Source organism: Squalius cephalus, assembly GCF_949319135.1.
Source record: "Squalius cephalus genome assembly, chromosome: 9".
NCBI lineage: Eukaryota > Metazoa > Chordata > Actinopteri > Cypriniformes > Leuciscidae > Squalius > Squalius cephalus.
Genome location: NC_137130.1, coordinates 2,966,743 through 2,989,416, shown reverse-complemented (window position 1 = coordinate 2,989,416; position 22,674 = coordinate 2,966,743). Strand labels below are relative to the sequence as shown.

At 38.4% G+C, this 22,674-nt stretch overlaps 1 protein-coding gene across 2 annotated transcripts in view; it reads right to left on the bottom strand.

Moving 5' to 3' along the window:
* dpp10 (dipeptidyl peptidase like 10) overlaps positions 1–22,674 on the bottom strand; it is a 79,083-nt gene that overhangs the window by 9,214 nt on the left and 47,195 nt on the right. For both annotated transcript variants that reach the window (XM_079881951.1, XM_079881952.1), the window contains exons 6-17: positions 21,476–21,528; positions 20,429–20,510; positions 18,396–18,516; positions 17,337–17,491; positions 14,787–14,884; positions 14,592–14,715; positions 13,201–13,239; positions 13,006–13,113; positions 10,518–10,609; positions 3,895–3,942; positions 2,587–2,708; positions 1,200–1,244 (exon numbers count right to left, since the gene is read on the bottom strand). In XM_079881951.1, the coding sequence (XP_079738077.1) occupies positions 1,200–1,244; positions 2,587–2,708; positions 3,895–3,942; positions 10,518–10,609; positions 13,006–13,113; positions 13,201–13,239; positions 14,592–14,715; positions 14,787–14,884; positions 17,337–17,491; positions 18,396–18,516; positions 20,429–20,510; positions 21,476–21,528 (1,087 nt within the window). The remainder of the gene's footprint in view (positions 1–1,199; positions 1,245–2,586; positions 2,709–3,894; positions 3,943–10,517; positions 10,610–13,005; positions 13,114–13,200; positions 13,240–14,591; positions 14,716–14,786; positions 14,885–17,336; positions 17,492–18,395; positions 18,517–20,428; positions 20,511–21,475; positions 21,529–22,674) is intronic.

Here is a 22,674-nt window from a genome sequence, read left to right as displayed (position 1 = left end):
TGCCCTGGCGCACCAGCCAATGGGGGGCACCCAGGGCCAGATTATCCAGTGTGCATTATGGGGCCCAAGCGAGTGGAAGAAAAAAAATCCTTATTTTTTTACATTTCCGAGCGTATATATTGGCACTTTTGACGCGAGTTCGGATCCGCCTCTTGCCGAACTCGCTCTTCTCCCTTTTCCCAGCACATATGAGATAGCCTAACATAAAGGTCTCTAGCGTTATATTTTGAAAATATAAAATGCCTTTATAAAACAGCACAAGACTTTAATTAAGTGGCCTATATAGGCATTCTGTTTGTGCAGCGTGATTTAAAGAAATTTCTCCAAAATAAAAGCTCAAGGGTTTATTTCTTGCAAGTGAAGAAATTAGGACAAAAGTATTGTAATTTTCCTATACTACAGTGTAATGTAAAATATACTTTTGAAATATTAATTTTCATTTATACAGTACATTTATAGGCTATATGGATTTTACGTCATAGGAATAATTATATAAATCATTATTATATTATTATAATAATTGTTTGGCATCCTAAAACACCAGTGATAATGTAATGTAGACTGAGACTCTATATCATAACTAAAAATTAGTTTGAGCCCTCTTGAATGTCCAGGTACAAGTCAATGCTGTTTCTTTGTTCAATGTTCACAGTTCATGGGTTGAAGCTCTTAATTATGAGCTCTCGCACCAGATTGATGCATTTAACCTTAAAATGAACTAAATTTTCTTGCGAACCCGAACCCCCCTAAAGGGACAGAGGTCCATCCAACATAGTTTCACAAAATCCAATGGAAAAGAACGATCATTTATGAACTTTACTCCAGCATAGAACAACAAAGTTCCTTTAAAGTCAGTAAAACTGTTAATGCCAAAGTAAAATGTCCTTAAAAGTAAAATGGCCTACAAGACATCTGAATTCTTAATCTGGTTTTTTGATTGTTTTTAAAATGTGGTCGATTCGATATCCATTCTCAAAAGCCACGAATCAATCTTTCCTTGCCTTCAATAACCTTTGAAATGTTTTATCAGTTCGTAGTTTTAGCTGTGGTATTGAAATTGGACTCGAGAATTGTGAATTTCACTGGTAACTCAAATTTTGATCCTGAATTGAATAAAACTGAGATCTTGTGAATCGAGACCTCTGTGCCGATACCCAGCCCTAGCAGAAAGATGGAAAAAAGAGAAAGTGAAAACTCACTGGCAGTGTTGAGAGAGTGTATGATCACTGTCGGTGCTCCTGGACCTGCAAGAAAACCAAAAACCAGAAAATGTGGCCACTTTAACCACAACAGGCAGAAAAAGATGTTCTTTCTTAGTGTTTCTGTCTTGTTTTCCAGTACAAATATCTACACATTCTTAAATCAACACACATTAACTTGAGAAGCAAAATGACTGAAGATATTAAGGCTTGCTTTCTGAAAAAATGTTAAAAATAAGGTTTATGCATCAAGAAATCAAGAAAAAATATATGCTATACACTATTCCTGACGAGCTTACTGCGTTTTGAGTTATGGGAGGCACTTCCGGTTTGGGGAACTTCCATTCAAAAAGGCTGAAACGAATCATTTCAAATCATAAGATTGCCCTACAAATAAAGCTGATCGTCAGTCTGACTGGATGAGCGGTCAGTTTCCCTTCATGATTTATTTTAAGACATCATGAGAATAACGTTTACTTGGTATTGTAACGTGACATGTTATAACAAGAATATCTATGGAAGAGCTCTTTTCAGTCGCTGCTTTCTTTTCCTCATGATTATTTTCTTTTTTCCCTTTGCAATCCGCTGTAAAAGTATGAAAAAGGACAACATATCCTGCACATTTGTGGTCTGTTCTCCCGGATTTAATTTACGATATACTCCATTAATAATTCACTGGAACGCACGAAGAATCTCTCGTTATTCTCCTCAAATCCTCACGTCTGTTTCCAGGTTTGTTTTCACAGGAAAATGCAATTTATAATCTGTCAAAATGACGGAAATCACTTTGAAATAGTATCACGCAATGCTGAAGTTAATTATTAATTATTATTACATACTACAGATATTACTACAGTGATATTTAACCCGTCCGTTATTGCTGTGGAAAGAATCGCGCTTTTGGGGTTATTTGGTCTGTTGAAAATACCTTGTTGATGCTTTTACACTTTTAAATGTCCTTTTAATGTTCGATGGTTGAAGTGTGAGTAGATTAATGTCATCTCATTGTGACACTTTAACGTATTGCGTTCATAGAGCGAGCGTTACTCTTCCGCTTAACGGAAGTTACACCCATAATTCGGGCAAAGCGTTATGGGGCGTAGGAATAATGTGGATGGGGTTCAGAAAAAGAAAAATAGTTTTCCCTTTTAATTAAGTACATTTTTCGGACTTCATTGATATATTTTTATTTTTCAGGAAAGATCCTAATATCTTCAGTCATTTTGCTTCTCCAGTAAAATCATCTTGATTTAAGAATGTTTTGATATTTGTACTGGAAAAGAAGACAGTCTGCTGCAGTGCTGAAGCTCACAGAGGGGTGAAAGGTCACTCATCAGGACTGTGGACTGTTATGCAAGAGTACATTATAAACTCGTGGTCGTCGTACCTTTGCAGTGCAGAAGGACGTGTTGGTTGGTGGGGCTGAAAACAGCACTGAAGAACGTGCAGTGAGCCTTATACAGGTCACAGGTCAGACATCGGCGTGAAAACAAGTCCACTGTGGACACACTGCACACAAAAGGGACCAATCAGAGGCAGGGTTATTCGTTTAGCTTTAAAAAGATTGTCCATTTTTGTTTTGTATTTTACTTTTTCATTTAATTTTTTTTTTTCAGTTTCAATGGGGCATAAATATTTCATTGTAATCATTACTTTTAGTTAGTATTTAGTTTTAGTTTTTAATATCATGGTAAAAGCCTTTATATTTGTAAATGTGTATTTGATTAAGGTGGAGTAAATTATCAGAAGACAAGAGTATTGGCGTATTATAAGGATACACTACATCCTTATGCATCGCTTTCTGCAGGACTTTTACGGGCTTTTCCCAAATCACTGAAGTGACGTCGACGTCCGGGTTAGCGGTAGCATTAGCCATCAGGCAAGTGTTATTTAAATAAACTCCTGATGTACTTACAAACTTTCCAATGCCTCGTTTTATGAGTACAGAACCTATTTGTACGACTGTAGAAGTTTGGTGCCATTCTGGGCATTATTAGTGCGGTAATTTACCAGATACAGCCTTGGATCCATTAGCGCTGCACTAAGCCATCCGGCTGATCTCTCTAAATAAGCTCTAACTTTAATAATGTTCAACCAAGGGAATAAAGGCTTCTGGGGTGTGTTTGGCTCGAGGTCATGGTGCAAAGGACCCTAGGTTGATTTTACTCCGAACCGTCCCTTTAAAAAATCTTCCCCTTTATTAAAGTCTCATAAATGTTTTCATTGCTGCTGATTACCATGCATATGCTTTTATCAGAAGCAGAATCGTAAAAAACTAAATTTTAATATTAATCTGTCTTGTCCTACAGATTAATTTTGCCATTAGTGGCTCACCACTGCTAATTCGCTAATTCTAATACATGCGATGCCATCTACTGGTTATTTATGGTTCAGCAACATTGATGGATCCACTCCCTTCAACCTCCATTTTTAGTCAAACCACGCAACGAGAACGTATGCATTTTTCTCAGAAATTTACGAGATAGTTTTCATTAATAATAACCTTGATCAGAGGCCTGGTTTCCCATGCGCTCATCTGAACACGCTTCTGTTGATCACAGTTTCTGTGACGACTTATTAAATCAGAACACAGCTTTGAAGTATTGCGAGAATCATTTTCTGAGTCTGGCATTAGATGAAGGGCTGTTTTCTGTCCTGTTCTGGAGGAACAAACATGAACGGACACGAATCTCACCTGTGGAGATGCCGGCGGGTCGGGGAGCCCTCGGTGCTCAGGAAATATCTGCAGAACACACACTGATTTATAGTGTTTTCAAAACACTGTGATCATGCGTGATACAGTTAGATCATGCACCCCAAGAAAAAAAAAAATTCTTCCTCTGTGCTCTTGTCTTGTTTTTCTTAAATCAAGATACATTTACTGGCAACTGACAACGATATTATGTCTTGTTTTCTGAAACGTGTGCAAATGAATTGAGTTTTGCTCAAAACAAGAACACACATCAGCCAGTGGTGTCAGAAAAACAAACTTATTTCAAAGGGAAAACTAGATTATTTTTCTGGCCCCATTGGCAGATATTTGTACTTGTTTTAAGTATAAACTTACTTAATTTAGATGATTTTCCCAGAAAACAAAATACATTTACTTGAGATGCAAACTTACTTGGATATTAAGATTTTTTTTTAGATATTTGTACTGGAAAACAAGACAAAAATACTGAGTAAGAACTTTTTTTTTTTGCAATCCAATGGAAATGCAGAAAACCGTGAAAAAATAAGTTCATCCCATGGAAATAGTTCGCTTTTTTGACAAGTTAACATTTCATCCTCTTTGAAACAGTGCCTATCAATAATGTTGATATACTATATAAAATTGCACATTAAATTGACATTTTGCAATTTTCACAGTTTAAATGTACATAAAAACCGACTAGTCTCATCCTTACATTTTTCACACCTTCAAATCCATTAAAATTAGGATCAGATGTTCAGGATTGGGTGCCAGGGATTAGAACCTGTTTATTTAAACATCTCATATCATCTCATCTCATGTGACCCTGGATGACAAACCCAGTCACATGGGTACATTTTCTTAAATTGAGATTTATACATAATCTGAAAGATAAATAAATAAGCTTTCCATTGATGTGTGGTTTGTTAGGATAGGACAATATTTGGTCGAGATACAACTATTGAAAATCTGGAATCTGAGGGTGCAAAAAAATCTAAACATTGAGAAAATCTCCTTTAAAGTTGTTCATTTATGTTGGCGATTGTGCTGCATTCACTCACAAAAATAAATGTTTTATATATTTACAGTAGGAAATTTACTAAATATCTTCATGGAACATGATCTTTACTTAATATCCTAATGATTTTTGGCATAAAAGAAAAATGGATAATTTTGACCCATACAATGTATTGTTGGATATTGCCACAGATAAACCCGTGCGACTCCAGACTGGTGACGTGATCCAGGGTCACATATCGTGTCTGGTGTTCCCTTCACTTTTGAGGTGTGTGTGAATGTCATCATGCCACGGTCTAAAGAGTTCTTGCGGATGCCTATGAGTCTGGCTAGGGTTTTAACATAATCTCCAAATGATTTGATATACATCACTCCTCTGTCAGGAAAATCATCTACAAGTGGCACAGATTTCAAATGAATGCCAATTTGTCCAGGACTGGCCGTCCCAGCAAATTCAGCCCAAGAGCAGTTCATATGTTTCCAAAACCAGGATCTGCTAGTAAGCAACTGTTGGTGTCAAAGCACATGCATCTACAATCAAAAAAAGATATTTGACCTGCAAGCCAGGAAAAAGCCTTTGCTGTCTGAAGTTTCCCAATGAGCATATAGTCAAAGACCAGACCTTTCAGAGTAACATCCCTAGTGAAAAAAACCTATACGAAAATGTATTTAAAATACATTTATTTCATAGCAAGTATATTACAAATCCATTAACACATTTACTGGCATATCGCTTAGACTTACACAGACTTTATTTGGAGTACTTCTTTATTGCACAATGCACATTTCTAAATATTAAGCCTAAAATGTGTTTTAATATCACTATTATTAAGGTTAGTAAGATCTGTATAATATATTTATTTAAATGCAAGATATTTAAAGTGTACCTAAAGTATACAAGCAATAGTTCCACTTTAGCACGATCAAATATACTTGAGTATATCTTTAGTTGCATAACTAACTGAAGTGCATAAAGTACAAAATTAGCTGTTCCAATTAGACAGACTTTAAGTATATCAATTTAGTATACTAAAAGTACAATTGCAGGATATTTATATTAGTGCATAAATATAAATGTATTTTTAGTGTAAATTAGTATAAAATAAATGTATTTCTCTTTACCTCTTTTTATTTTAGGTACACTTGGGTACATTAAAACAGAACCCAACTCTATATTTCAGATGCACACAATGAATAGACAGGATTTTGATGCAAGATGAAAAATTGGACGAGTCAGAACAGATGCCGAATGCCTTGATCAAACAGGATCCGGTTATTTTATGTTTAAGAGAAAACAAACATCAAATCTCACAGCATTAGCTGTAACATACACATACAAGCCTATGAGCAGTGGAGGAAAACTAATACTGGCTTTTGGGTGATGGATAAATAAATATGGAAAGAAATCGATTCGTGGCCTTTGAGAATTGATTTTAAATCGACCACATTGTAAAAAATAATTAATCGAAAAATAGATTTTTTTACCCAGCCTTAATATGGTCACAGTACCAGCAGAAATGTTTGGCGCAGACCAAAGCAGAGGAACCTCATCTGGCCTGTGAAGCATGCTGGGGGAATTGTTATGGTTTGTGGTTGCTTTGCTGCCTCAGGGACTCGACAGCTTGCATTCATTGATTCAACTATGAATTCTGCATCATATCAAAGAGTGCTTGAAGATAATGTGAGGCCATCTGTCTGAAAGTTGAAGCTGAACAGCAAGTGGACCTTTCAACGAGGACAATGATCCTAAGCATGTTAGTAAATCCACCAAAAAATGGCTCAAAAAGAAGAAATGGAGACTTATGGGATGGCCTAGTCCAGGGGTTCCCAAACTTTTCCATGACAAGGCCCCCCAAATACCACTAGGTTCTGGCCAAGGGCCCCCTTTTGCAGGATATGTTATTGAACCCATCGACAATACTACGGCAAATGTAGAGATAAATAAATAAAACATCTAGGTGAACATCAGATTATGTGATGGTGTTTGATACCAGCCAATCAGAAAGATTATAGAGATGCACCGATTACAATTTTCTAGGCCGATTACGATTTGTCATTGAGTTTGACCTGCCGATACAGATTTTAGCCGATTCCGATTTCATTTTTTCTAACCACTTTATAACACACACAAATATTTATTTTCTATATATATTTTTTTTAATAAAACACCACTTTTACCCAAACCGATTAATAAAAACAAGTTTAAATGGGTACATTTTCTATCTTCATTTTCTTTTCTGACATAGCCTACTCCAGTTCTTGTTAAAACACACTATTGTAATGGTCACCAGCTGGAGTGCCCTTGAGAACCACCAGAGGGCACTCCACATCCGACTATTGTCACTCTCTCACTAACTACATTTCCCATAACTCACTGCCCGGACTCATCATCACTAATTGCATTCACCTGTGTCTCATCATCCTTGTTAGTTTCAGCCCATTTATTCCTTGTTCATTCATTCAATTATTGCGAAGTTTTGTTTAGTGTCACACTCATAGACTGTAAAAAAATATGGACGTAGTGTCCGTGACGTCACCCGTAGGTTTCTGAAGAGCATTTTTGAAGCCTAAAGTGGGCGGAGCCGTCCGTCGCCATCTTGGCCTTGCGTCACTCCCGGATAACAGAAAATAGGCAAACAGGCGGGGCGTGAGTGGAGCTGAGGAGCCTGGCCATAGATATGAGCCTGGCTATCTGAAATCACCTAGCTCGACGTGATCGAGTTAGCTGATGATGTAAAGCCAATTAAAAGTTCCTGTTTTTGCCCTTCGAAATATTATAATAGTTAAAATACATGGCTACAAGTGAGACTGTGTATTACTTCGAGAGTGTTTGTGTTTGACAGTGATTTATGTGCATACATGTCAGTCACTCTTTCATGGTCCGTCAGCGCGGCATCGCTCAAGTTCGTAGAGAGCTTATTCAGTCCATTTTAAATTCTGATTTTGGCCGCCTCTCAAATGGGTTAAACCGTTAAACCATAGATATATTGCCTTTGAAGTGCAAGTAAATGCGCTAGAAAATCCGCGCTCATTCATGGATGTGCATTTATTGCACGGACGGAGAAAGCGCCGACGCCTGCATGATTTCATCTGACGGTACATAAGCATATTATAATCCATCTGTTCGGTGAGAGCAGAACGAACGAGCATTTATTGACGTTTTAAATTTGAAAACCCCAAAAAGCAACGGAATTGTCAGACATCCATTAGTGCATGTTCAGAGGAAAACAACTGAAATACAGCGCTGGTTGTTCTCTCAAACGATACTCGACGACAACGACTGAATCCAAAGACGTGGGCTTTGTACCCAAGTATTAAATTGTATGAAATAATCCCGAAAAAAAGCACAAACAGTGCAGAGAAGGCAAGTTCAGCAGCTAACATTTGCTGAGGTGAAGTGACGGCTAGTAACAGCAGACAAACGGCTAGCATTGACATCAGCGGGAATCCACCTGTCACTCAAGTGGCCACACCCTTAAATTTAAATATTAATCAACTAAACGGATGAGTTATAAAAAAAATCACCCCCCTCACAGTTGTTATGAAGGGCAAAATTAGCTGTATAGACCAAAGCCACATAGAGAACCAGGCTGTAAACATGTTTTTTTCTGCTGTAAAGTTGGTATTTTAACATGAGGGAGATACAGATTTGACTCACTTCTGCAGCCAGGCCAAGCGGCCAGTCAATGAATTGCAGTTTAACTCACTTCCGTGTTGGTTTCAAGAGAGAGACGGGGAGGTTGCCGCTTGGTCACACTGCAACTCTGAGCGTTTTTCCTGGTTTTCTTGTTTCTTGGTTTTCGGATTTCTTGCCTGTTCCTTGGATTACTCTCTTGCCTCTGACCCCTGCCTGTCTTGTTTTGTTTTTGTTTGTTTGTTTGGACTGCCTACCTGTGTTTTGACCCACTGCCTGTTTATTGGATTACGTGTCTGGATTGCCTCTTAATAAAAGCTGCATTTGGATCTACCTTCGTGTCTCGGAGCAGTTTCGTGACAACTATACATGCAAATTATGAGCATTTTAGGTACTTTTTGTGTGCCATCATATTGATTTTGTCCATCAAAAGTGTACTTTCACTTTATTTGAGCGTGAGCAGCGCAGCAAAAATAGACTCGGTGCCAAAACCCTCCGCTTCACTGCTGTTCACGCGCCGCTCCTGCTTGACGCTCACGTGCTGCTCCTGCTCGCGTGTGAATGCACTCATTGAACAAGCACGGCGCTTGCGGTCTGAAATGGCCGTAATTCACAAGGTTTCCTACATGTGCGTTCCGTGTGCACGTGTGATGCTGATGTTGCGCGATGTTAATCATGCGGCGCCCGAGTGCATTTGACCGGCATAAAATCTGCATATGTCAGACGTGAAAATCGCCTAATTCCAGTCACCAGCCGATCAATCAGTCATCTCTAAAAGATTAGCATTAAAAGTATAATGTTCAGATAGGCTATGCAACAAATTATTATAATGCTATTTCATAACAATACTCATATTAACAAATATTTTTACTAGGGCTGTCAAACGATTAATCGCGATTAATCACATCCAAAATAAAAGTTTGTGTTTACATAATATATGTGTGTGTATGGAGTATAATTATTTTCTATATATAAATACACACACATGCATGTATATTTAAGAAAAATGTGTTATTTATATATAAAATATGTATATATAATATAAATTATATGTAATATAAATATATATATACACAGTATATACATGCAAATATTTCTTAAATATATACATGCATGTGTGTGTATTTATATATAGAAAATAATTATACACCGTACACACACATATATTATGTAAACACAAACTTTTATTTTGGATGCGATTAATCGCGATTAATCGTTTGACAGCCCTAATTTTTACGTTTTTTAACTTTTTTTTTTCCTCTATTTTTTTTTCCAACTTGCTGGTGGCCCCCACTTTGAAAACTCTGGGCCTAGTTGAAGCCCAGACTTGAATCCCACTGAAATGTTGTGGAAACGGGCAGAAAACCTGCAAACATCTTGCAACTGAAAGACTATTGCATGGAAGAGAGGTCAAATATCCCAGCAAGCCAATGTTAGAGTGGACAATTATGCAAAATGCCTACAAGATGCGAAAGGGGGGCAACACTAGATACTGAGGCGAGGATGTACTTACTTTTTCTAAAGAAGAAATTCACAGCTATTGGGACTTTTGTAGAATAAATGATTGAAAAGCTCATTTTCTTTGTAGCTTTGTCCAAGTATGTCAACTTTATTAATAGCCACTGTGAATCAAATGTTTGCCTGTCCAAATATGTCACAAAAAACACAATTTCCATGGGACGTAGCCTACTTGTTTTTTCACATGACTGTATTTAATATATCTTGACTTGCTGTTTTATGATTTTACTTTCATGCGTTCCACTTATTTTACAGCTTGTGTTTGTATTGTTTGAAATTCTTCTTCTTTTTTTTTCTTGTACAGCACTTTAGTCAACTTCGGTTGTTTTTAAATCGTGCTTCATAAATAAACATTATATTGTATTGTATTGTATTGTATGCATGTTCTGCAAGTATGGACAGTCATAGAGATCCTGGTTTGTGTGTTGGAGTGAGGTCACGGCCGTGTTTTACTCACATGGTCTGTGCGTTCTCGTCGTAAGCCAGAATCTGCGTCACCTCCCAGTTACCTGATGTAAGATGACGCACCTCATTCTGATCCGCCCGCACCTAAACACACACATGAGATCATCAACACCAGACTGGCGCTATCACTCGTACAGACAGATTAGCAAATATTGGCATTACTCCTAGCCAGGGTATGAAATTAACATTTTCAGCCACCGGACAATTTGTCTACGAAATGTTTAAGTTACCGCCCATGAACCAGATTAACTATGTCACAGCTTTTTAATTTATATATATATATATATATATATATATATATATACATACATACAGTATATTCTGTTGTTAAATAACCCTAATGTAGGATAACCTGAACCCCTAAACCCCTGTGGTTTACACTGAAGTTAAAATAACACTTCTTACGCTACAGTAAAACACTGATGTTCACTTTCAGAAGTTGTAGGGATGCTTTCTTGTCACGAAAAGAATGTGATCAGGTTATATAATTTTAATTATACTTTAAAGATAATTTAAGTTTATTTTACACACTTTAACATTGTGTCATAACCAGACACGATGCTATAAGATTCCAGCGACAAATAATATTTCTGTCCACACTAGATGCGACACGACTGCGAGATGCGTCAAAATCAATCAAAACCCACAGCCAATCAGAACAGTGTGTGGGCGGAGTCAGCCAATCAGAGCAGTGTGTGGGTGGAGTCAGCCAATCAGAACAGCGTGTGGGTGGAGTCTCGCAGCGAGTGCACGACACCAGAGAGTAATCTTGACGGCACTCGCAAGAAAATGGATAAAGGCGGGCGTACACGGTGCGAGTTCGGACCAGGATCGGACACTCGGGAGGTCATGAGATATTGCACACGTTGCGAGTCAGTTTAACTGATAATCGCGTCAAAGCAGCTGGTACACGGCACGACTGTCCTGCACGAATTTTATCCCGAGCCGGCAGCAATCACGTGAGCTTTCGCGCTAAACACAGAGACCGTCAATGTTGCATGCAGGCAAAGCTTCAGATAGAAAAAATGACAGAAATGTGTGTGCAAATGATTTGTTGTAAAGCAGAGAACAGTATCCATTCCTTTCAACATAAAAACTAGAGAGAGAGAGAGAGAGAGGTGTAGGTGTGTGTGTGTGTGTGTGTGTGTGTGTGTGTGTGTGTGTGTGTGACAGTGTATGCGCACGCTGTATGGTTGCTGCCACTGAGGTATAGCCCCACGTGGTTGTGTATGATTAGCAATAGGGGACAGCTGGTGAAAATCGGGCCGACTCCCCGAATTTTTTAAACATGTTTAAAAATGATCGGGAGGTCGGGGAGGTGCTCATAACGTGCTCGGCTCGGCTCGTAATTCCTCTCACACGCTGCGAGCCGCGACCATGCGAGCATCACCGATTCCACTCGATTTCTCCCGAGTGAAAAAAATCATCTGCGAGCTCGTAAAAACAGCAAAAATCGCACCGTGTACGCCCGCCTTAAGTTGCTACATAATCAAATTCTCAAATATTACACCATTTAAACATTATTAAAAATACATAGGCTGAGTTACTAAAACAATCTTTGTCAAAGAATACACTTGTTTGTTCACAGTTTGAACGTTCTTGTTTCCATGTGTTTAATTTCAAGATCTGAGGTGAATTATCCATTGTTGCTTTTACAGCTACAAAGCTGGAGCACTAAATGATATTCAAAGTCACATTACACGCTTTTAACATTAAATAAAGCACATAAACAGCACCTGAGATTATCATCGCCACACTTTGTGTTTGTTGTTCCAGCGTGACGTCGCAGAAAAATAGAAAGCGTTTCTAATATAGAGGCGTCGCGTGTCGCCGTCGCGGCTGGATAGGACAAACACTCTGATCAACATGGGAAAGAACCTTTTATTGCGCGGCGTCGCGTGTAGTTAGGACACGGTGTAAGCATTATCTTATTGCATATCGAATATCACAATATTTAATGAGTTATCCCATATTGCATTTTTCTTCAATATCGTGCAGCCCTAATATATATATATATATACAAATTTGGATTTCATACATTCATTTCTTATTCAAACAAAATCCTGTCATCCAGCATCTCCTCCCTTCCTCTTTCATCCTCATCAACAGAAATGTGTTTTAGGTGGACCGATCAATACAGTACAAAGAACATGTAGGATGCTGGAAAATATCAATGTCTTTTCTGCTAACAAAATGCTTTTTAATCTTTGCTACTGCTTCAATGCACATGAACAAGCACGCCGTTATTTGTTGCGTAGTGACGTGTGTGTTCAAGTAAGCCAGATATGAGCAGATTCTGCGCAATACGCTGTATTTAATATATCAGGATGACTCACGATTGCGCTAAATCTGCGCAGATATGTCTTACACGAACTTCCCCAGCAAAGTGAGTAAACATGATAGCACGCCGAATTGGCTCGTGATTTGACAGCATTTGGCGAGTGTTAATTTCAAAGCCTGCTCCTAGCGTGTGTGTGTACCTGAGAGGTGAACATGGCGATGTGGTGAAAGTCTCCGCGTCCTCCCTGCTTCACCGGGACCGTCAGGAAGAAGCGGCTGCCGTCTCGTGAGAAGAACGGTTCCTGGTTCTGGAGCAGAGAACCAGCCAAGGAACACGAGATGCATTAAACTCATGAGACTGAAGATCACCAAGCAAACATCGAGTGGAGATTCACCTGTTTCGAGAGCCAGACTTCTGATGTTTCCTCATGCCTCTGAAACGAAACATCATCACCATCATAATCATCATCACCATCATAATCATCATCAGCTTGTGTGTTAGTCTGAGTGTGCGTGACTGTGTGAGTACTTGTGAATATGTGCGCATGTACTTGTGCATGTGTGATTGTTTGTGCTTGTGAGTGTGCATGTGTGCGAGTGCATGTGTGTGAGTGCTTGTGTGTGTGTGTGTGTGTGTGTGTGTGCGCATGTGCGAGTACTTGTGTGTGAGAGTGCATGTGTGAGTGCTTGTATGTGTGTGTGTGTGTGTGTGTGTGTGTGTGTGTGCATGTACTTGTGTTTGTGCGTGTGCGAGTACTTGTGTGTGTGAGTGCATGTGTGAGTGCTTGTGCAAGTACATGTGTTTGTGCGTGTGCGAGTACATGTGTGTGTGTGTGAGTGCTTTTGTGTGTGTGTGTGCATGTGTGAGTGCTTGTGTGTGTGTGAGTGCTTGTGCAAGTACATGTGTTTGTGCGTGTGCGAGTACATGTGTGTGAGAGTGCATGTGTGAGTGCTTGTGTATGAGTGCTTGTGCGAGTACATGTGTGTGTGAGTGCTTTTGTGTGTGTGTGTGTGTGTGTATGTGTGAGTGCTTGTGTGCATGTGTGAGTGCTTGTGCAAGTACATGTGTTTGTGCGTGTGCGAGTACATGTGTGTGAGAGTGCATGTGTGAGTGCTTGTGTATGAGTGCTCGTGCGAGTACATGTGTGTGTGAGTGCTTTTGTGTGTGTGTGTGTGTGTGTGTGTATGTGTGAGTGCTTGTGTGCATGTGTGAGTGCTTGTGCAAGTACATGTGTTTGTGCGTGTGCGAGTACATGTGTGTGTATGTGTGTGTGTGTGTGTGTGTGTGTGTGTGTGTGCATGTATGAGTGTTTGTGTGTGTGTGCATGTGTGAGTGTTTGTGCGAGTACATGTGTTTGTGCGTGTGCGAGTACATGTGTGAGAGTGCATGTGTGAGTGCTTGTGTGTGTGTATGTGTGTGTGCATGTGTGAGTGCTTGTGTGTGTGTGCATGTGTGAGTGCTTGTGTGAGTACGTGTGTGTGAGTGCTTTTGTGTGTGCATGCACTTGTGCATGTGAATGCTTATGCGTGTGTGTTTGTGCGAGTACATGTGTGCGTGTGTGTGTGAGTACATGTGTGTTTTGTGTGTGCGAGTGCTTGTGTGCATGTGAGTGCTTGTGCGTGTGTGTGTGTGAGTACATGTGTGTTTGTGCGTGGCGAGTACATGTGTGTGTGACTGTGTGAGTGCTTGTGCGAGTGTGCGTATGAACACTTGTGTGTGTGAGTGTGTGTGTGTGAATAAATGTGTGAGTAGTGTGCCCGTGTGTGAGTGAACATGTGTGTGTACCTTGATGCAGGCTCCAGTGGTAGAGTCACAGACGGTCAGAACTGAGACGTTCTGCGCTCGGTTTAACCAGCGCACCGCTGTCTTTGTCTTACTGATCCACTTCACCATCACCACATAGTGTTCCCTACAGACACAGAGACACACTAACACACCCGCTCCAGCCTCTGCACAGACACAAACACACTAACACTATACCTGAGCTTGAGTTCATCTGGCGGTGTGAGTTCTAGCGTGTGTGTCGGTCCGTACAAGTTGACTACAAATAGTTTGACCATTGGATTGGGTTGGCCAGCCTGCAAACACAACACACGTCAACACTTACATTTAAAACAGTGCTGGGCAATGATTAATCCAAAATCCAAAATAAAAGTTTGTGTTTACATAATATATGTGTGTGTGTATTGTGTATAATTATTTTGTATATATAAATACACACATATGCATGCATCTATTAAGGAAATATTTGCATGTATATACTGTATATATATTTATACATAATTTATTTGCAAATATTAATATTTTATATATAAATAACAATTTCTTCTTAAATATACATGCATGTGTGTGTATTTATAATACAAAATAATTATACACAATACACACATATTTATTATGTAAACACAAACTTTTATTTTGGATGCGATGAATCGATGCCCAGCACTAATTAAAAACAATTAATTTAGTAATTATTAATAACACTTGCCTGACGGCTAATGCTACCGCTAACCCGGACGTCGACGTCACTTCAGTGATTTGAGAAAAGCACGTAAAATTCCTGCAGAAAGCGATCATAAGGATGTAGTGTAACAACGAATTATTATTTTTTCCGAGGTGTTGACAACTTAGTGTTAACTAATAATTGTTATAAACTGAAACTACCAACACAATATTAGTGCATTCCTGGAACTGGGCGTCGTTACACTACATCCTTATGATCACTTTCTGCAGGACTTTTACAGGCTTTTCTCAAATCACTGAAGTGACGTCGACGTCCGGGTTAGCGGTAGCATTAGCCGTCAGACAAGTGTTATTTAAATAAACTCCTGATGTACTTACAAACTTTCCAATGCCTCGTTTTATGAGTACAGAACCTGTTAGCACTACTGTAGAAGTTTGGTGCCATTCTGGGCATTATTAGTGGGGTAATTTACCAGATACAGCCTTGGATCCATTAGCGCCTGCACTAAACCATCCGGCTGATGTCTCTAAATAAGCTCTAACTTTAATAATGTTCAACCAAGGGAAAAAAGGCTTCTGGGGGGGGTGTTTGCAAAGGACCCTAGGTTGATTTTACTCCGAACCGTCCCTTTAAGACATAACCGACTGTGTTTACGAGTATACTAACCACGACCGGAATTTTTACACAATTGTGCGTGTTTCCCCCCCCCCCCCCATTAAAGCGATATAATCCCCGAAAAATAACTTTTGTTACTCACAAGCTGTTTGTGAGGCGGCTTTACTATATGAATGCACACAGAGAAAAACATCTGAATACTGAATAGTTTAAAATCGCTTGAATGTTTAAACTGATAAGACTTAAACAGAAGTGAAAATGATAAACTTTAGTTACGATGCAATGTTGGCCTAATTGTGCAAGTGATAATTCCGTCCTGTCCCGACTGCTAAAGAGTGTGGTATCGATGCTTCCCACATGGAAAGAACCTATATGAGGATATATGCGCATATATGAAACCTATATACAGCATATATGCACATATATGATAATATATATGCTGCATATATGCGTATATAAGCCACATACAGGCAAAATTGAGGTGCATATATGTGCATATACAGGCCATATAGGTCTCCTGTATTGCTTCTTTATATCCACATATAAGCCCTATATGTACATACAAGATATGTCTCCTATATAGCTCATGGCAGGATCTGGTCATTTTGTAGCTCATATCTCACTTTGGCAACTGTCATACATGATGCCTAGCTCAGATAGGCACATCTATCAATTCGAAGCTCACGGAGCTGAGAAGATCAAAAAGATTTTTTTTTTTTTCTGTTCAGTTTTTTGTCTTATTTTTGTTCTTGTACTATTTGATTGTTCTTAAGTAAATACATAATGTAAATTTCTACATTTTGGGCTTTTATTTATGTTGCCTAGCTATGGATTTGAATAATTTTACTAATATATAGGTAAACATATAGGTTAACATATAGGTGCATATATAGGTGAACATACAGGTGCATATATACGTGCATATATGCACACATATATACATGCATATATGTACCTAACCTATATAGGAACATGTATGCACAAATATATATGTACACATATGTACATATATGTGCATATATCTGTACATATAATTTAGGAAAACGGCCAATTTTATATATGTCACACATATTAAAAACCTATATCAAAACCTATATTAAAACATATATGTTTATATAGGTTATTTCCATGTGGGTTGCCTTGTGCAACCCATTTTGAGAGCGAGAGAGTAGACGCAGCAGTGCTGAACACTCACGCGGTTTGTGAAATTGCGTCTCGGAGAATGACACTTTTTTTTATCATGTAAAAAAATCCTGCTCAGGAGTGTCTAAATTACAAGTTTGAAACATTCCTCTACCCAGGGTCAAAAGCAGGGTTTATAATGACAATAACCCAGGAATCAGCGCAGTGTGAAAAGCCCTATTATTTCCTTATAAATAATGCCGTGTCTTCACTATCCCCACCCCGCTGGGTAATATAGCTGAGCATGAGAACGTGAAGGTCAAACTTACCTTCGGATACGGGTACTGTTTGCCTTTCGGGTACGTAGAGCCAGTGAAAGAGGGCAACACCATGTTTGGCACCAGACTGTCATTCAGGACCAGAAACGCCAGGCGCTCGCCGTCAGGAGACCACCAGTGTGCCACATGCGTGTGCAGGACCTCCTCTGAACATGCGTGTTTGTGGTAATTGCAATTGGTCATTTGGTCTTTTACAATAGGTTCAGTTATCTGTTATGTATGAGATCTCACACTGGAGTCAAACACAAACACCTGAGTATCACGTCACTCATCTTCATCTGTGTGTCGCACCAGACGAAACATGCATCATTATTAGAGCTGCACGATTGATCATTAATAGATCGCAATCTTGATTCAAACGTGATCATATTCCTAAATGACAGCGATTCGGCTGTGTCTATTAAATCTTTGACAAGTGGGATCATAGCGAACATTCAAATCTGCTGATCCAGAGAGAAAAGTTGTCATGTTTAGGTATGAAACAGCTTCACATACAGTCTTTTCACCCACACAGTATCATTATTTCAGTTACAATAATTCATATTATTTATCACAGAAGTACTGGATAAAAGTTTAAAGTTCGGATATAAACACTGATGTCTACAGTAGTGCTCAAAATATAGTAAATCACCATTTGAAAGTAACTTGACGCTTTAAATAAAGATTTGATCAATTACAACATTACTTAAAAAAATATATATTTGTCATTGAGTCATTAATTCAAAATATTTGTTCAAAAATGCTGACTCACCCAGTAATAAAACAAGCCTTTATGAGTCATTGAATCATTCATTCAAACCAAATTTTCAAAAGTATTCACATTTAATTGAATATTTTTAAATAAACTGCAGCAATTAACCTTTTGTCATCTCTAGTAACATTTTGAACCTCTAGTAAATTACATGTTTTTTTTTTTTTAGTTGTATATTCAGAATTGTGGGAGAATTGTGATCTCTATTTTAAAATGTGTGAAAAAATGGTGCAGCTCTAATCATCATCATCTTGTCATATATATTCCTTAAATCATCATATAACAGAGCAAAGTCTCACCTTCATAGAGCCAATCAGCAATGCCGTTATAGATGATGCCCTCCTTCCCAGATGAGGTCAATCTCAGCGAGTTACTCCTGACGTCCGACTGATAGTAAATATTATTCTCAAATATGTACACCTAAACACACACACAGAAGACATAACACATTTAGAGTTATAGATTGTCTCTCTGAAATCAACAGCTCAACTGTTTAAGGAGTGTCTGAGTATCTGGAGGTAAACTGAAAATGTTGATAGCAGGGCCATTAACCACCACAGATATCGATAAACAATAATGTCCCCACAATATTTGATATTCTTGATGCTACTCTGCTCCATTATACATCGCTCGGTTTGTTGTTAGGATGACACACAGTTTAAAATGACATTTTCAGGCTGGCTTGCCTCAGTGGCCTAACAGCACTCGTCAAAAATGACAGATGACAATCAAATAAAAAACCACCACAACAACAAACGTCAGAATTCACAGTACAATAAAAGAGTAGGCGGATGACCTTCTACTTTTTAAATGTACAATAAAATATCTGAGTTACTTTTTAAAATAAGAGCTCTCCTGTCTTGTAGTTCTAGACTAAATGTGAGCATTCATCTACTTGTCTCACTTGCACAAAAACAGATTCATTATTCCTCAAAATGAATAAAAGCAGTGAGATGCAAACCTGCAATAATGCTGCTGACCTTTGAAAATCCAATTTAACCACATGATTAAGCAAAAATGACGTTTCATTTTTTAGTTTTTAATGCTGAAGTATTGAACTTTCCTCTTCTGCGATCCAGAATATAAACACAGCTGAAAGGTTTGTTACAGCCCTCTGAATTTGCATTTTTTTTCAGCCAGAGGTTTATTAATTTCACTGTTGATGTGTTGGTTACATTTGCCAAAACCATAACTTTTGTTAAACAAGCAAGCCCAGCCCAGGTGAGAAAAGGTAACTTTTTTAGGGAGTAACGCAATATTGTAACACATTACATTTAAAAGTAACTATCCCCAACACTGACTATAGCAACATGGCGAATGTAGTACGTCCGGATTGAAAAAAATTGTTTGCACTCGCAAAAGTATGTAATCATTTAAAATAAGTACCATATCAAGAGAATATGCATTTTCGGACGCAACTATAGTTATGGGGCCCTATTTTAACGATCTGAAACGCAAGTATCAAACGCGAAACGCAAGTAACTTTGTGGGCGGATCTCGGGCGCTGTTGCTATTATACCGGCGGGATAAATGACTCTTGCGCCCGACGCAAATCTAAAATGTGTTGGTCTGAAGTCGCTTCATTACTCATAGGTGTGGTTTGGGCGTAACGTGCAATAAACCAATCAGAGCGACATCTCACATTCCCTTTAAGAGCAGGCGCGCTTGTTCCATGGCGGATTGCTATTATAACGACGGATTTGCCAGGAGCGGTTCACAGCCGAGGAGACCGACGTTCTCGTCAGGGCCGTAAAACACAGAGAAGTGACATTGGGGATGGAGAAACGCACCCAAATTAGCTTCAATTAAAAGGCGTATAATAATTTGGGTAAATGTGTAAGCTAGATTTATGCCTATTTTTTCACATGTTTGTGGACACCACAATGATTTCCCTCGTGTGGTAATATTTCCCTTGTAATAATGTATGGTTTGCAAAAATGTGAACTGCTGCGTCTGTGTAGATGAGAGAAGCAAAGTGTGTGCGCGTTGTGCACACGCTACATTATGGCCAAGCACGCGCCCTTAAAATAGCATATGAATAACGCACCACTGACTTTAGACGAGGTTTCTCCTGGTCAGTGGAGGAAGTGTTTTCTGAAACTGCAAAATAGCACCAGGGAACGTTTGCGCCGGAACACGCCTCCTCTTTTCGCTGAACCGCCCCCGGGAGCGCAAGTTCATTCCCTAATTTACCGACGTGCGTCTGTGGAGGGAAAAGCCCGCTGTGCGCGGGTGCAAAATAGGAATGATACATGCGTCGGTGTACAAAGTCATTTGTGCTGGGTGTAAGATAGGGCCCATGGCCATGGTTGATAGTAAAAGTTGATCTCACCAGTTGCTGGCCCTGAACGCCCCACTCCGCATGCTGCAGTTTAGAGTTCAACACCTCTGGAGGGTCCAGCTGTAAAACCTCCCTACACACACACACACACACACACACACACACACACGACAACATTCAAATTGACTTTATAACAACAGCTTTTACATTTCTGCTGCAGTAGATGCAACAACTTCTACTCTCAACAACACGCATGCTTCCTGGTGCTCTCGTGAACATACGTTGGAGATTAATATTTTGTAAATAAAGTGGTAGATTATGTTTCTTTTGCACAAACAAACCACTTGAGTCGCTTCATAATATTAAGGTTAAACCACTGGAGTCACATGGATTACTTTTAAGATGTCTTTACTACCTTTCCGGGGCTTGAAAGTGGTAGTTTTGTAGACTGTCAATGGAGGGACAGAAATCTCTCAGATTCCATTAAAAAGATCTTAATTTGTGTTCCAAAGATGAATGAAAGTCTTACGGGTTTGGAACGACATGAGGGTGAGTAATTACTGACAGAATTTTCATTTTTGGGTGAACTATCAAGTTTAGTCAACATTTTAAATCAAAGAAAATAAGTGATGAGAGGATGATGGCATTTACAAACAGCAGGAAACTCTATATTCATGCATTGTGCGCATAGTAAAATATAAAATCCGATTTTAATCTTGTGACATATAAATGCGCATATGAATAACATTGTTTTTATAATAAGTTGCAGCCCTATCGGATAACTTGAACTGAGCTGAATAATGACACTATTGTCTTTTATGTCTGCTTATAGCAAAAACTAAACTAATTTCATAAATTATAAATTTTACAGTTATTGAACTGAACTGTATTGTTCAACATCACAGCCGCATGTTCAAAGCGTCAGTCATATCTGACGCTCCTCTTCTCTCATTAGGACTTAATTAATGACATACTTTTCAGCTCATTTCACATTGTTTACCCAAGAACATCTGGTGCAGCAAAAGCATGTTTAAACACTGAATTTGATTGACTGTATTCTCTGAACATCTGTGAGATCAATAACAGATCTTACTCCACCTGGTGTGAATGTTGTATATGATGTAGGACGCCGTGAATGAGTGCCGGTAAACCTGCAGTCAGAAAACACAACAACAACAAAGATTAAACAAAACCACCTTCAAGAAAGCTCAAATGACTTAACTAAACACAATCCCATTTTAAACACATAAATAAACCATATTACTAAAATGAGTATGGAAGCTTGTTTCCGCCACTGAATAATAAATAAATAATAATAATTGCGACTTTTTATCTCACAATTCTGACTTTTTTTCTCACAATTGCGATATATCAAGTCAAAATTGTGACTTTTTTTCTCAGAATTGCGAGATATGAACTCAGAATTGTGAGAAATAAAGTCGCAATTCTGAGAAATAAAGTCGCAATTCTGAGAAATAAAGTCGCAATTGCGAGATATAAAGTTGCAATTCTGAGAAATAAAGTCGCAATTGGGAGATATAAAGTCAGAACTGCATGATATAAAGTAGCAATTGCGTGTTATAAAGTCAGAATTGTGAGATATAAACTATTCTAAGGTAAAAATAAATAAAAATAAATGTCCGTATTTTTATCCCCTTAGAATTGGACTTTATATCTCAGAATTGTGAGTTTATATCTCACAATTCTGAGAAAAGATGTCAGAATTGCGAGATATAAACTCGCAATTATGTGTTATAAAGTCAGAATTGCGTGATATAAAGTCGCAATTGCGAGAAAAAAAGTCAGAATTCTGACTTTATAACACACAATTGCGACTTTATTTCACGCAATTCTGACTTTATATCTCGCAATTCTGACTTTATAACACGCAATTGCGACTGTATTTCACGCAATTCTGACTTTATATCTCGCAATTCTGACTTTATAACACGCAATTGCGACTGTATTTCACGCAATTCTGACTTTATATCTCGCAATTCTGAGAAATAAAGTCAGAATTGCGAGATGTAAACTCGCAATTGTGAGATAAAAAGTCGCAATTATTATTATTTATTTATTATTCAGTGGCGGAAACAAGCTTCCATAAATGAGAGTTTGTGCGCAGAAAAAAAAAAATGTCTTGCTCAGTATTTTTGTCTGGTTTTCCAGTATCTAAACATTCTTAAATCAAGATACATTTACTGGAGAAGCTAAATTAATTCAGATATTAGCTTTTTCATGGTCAAACCACAACATTACACACTACAGAAAAATGAGCATGGAAAAAAGCATAATAG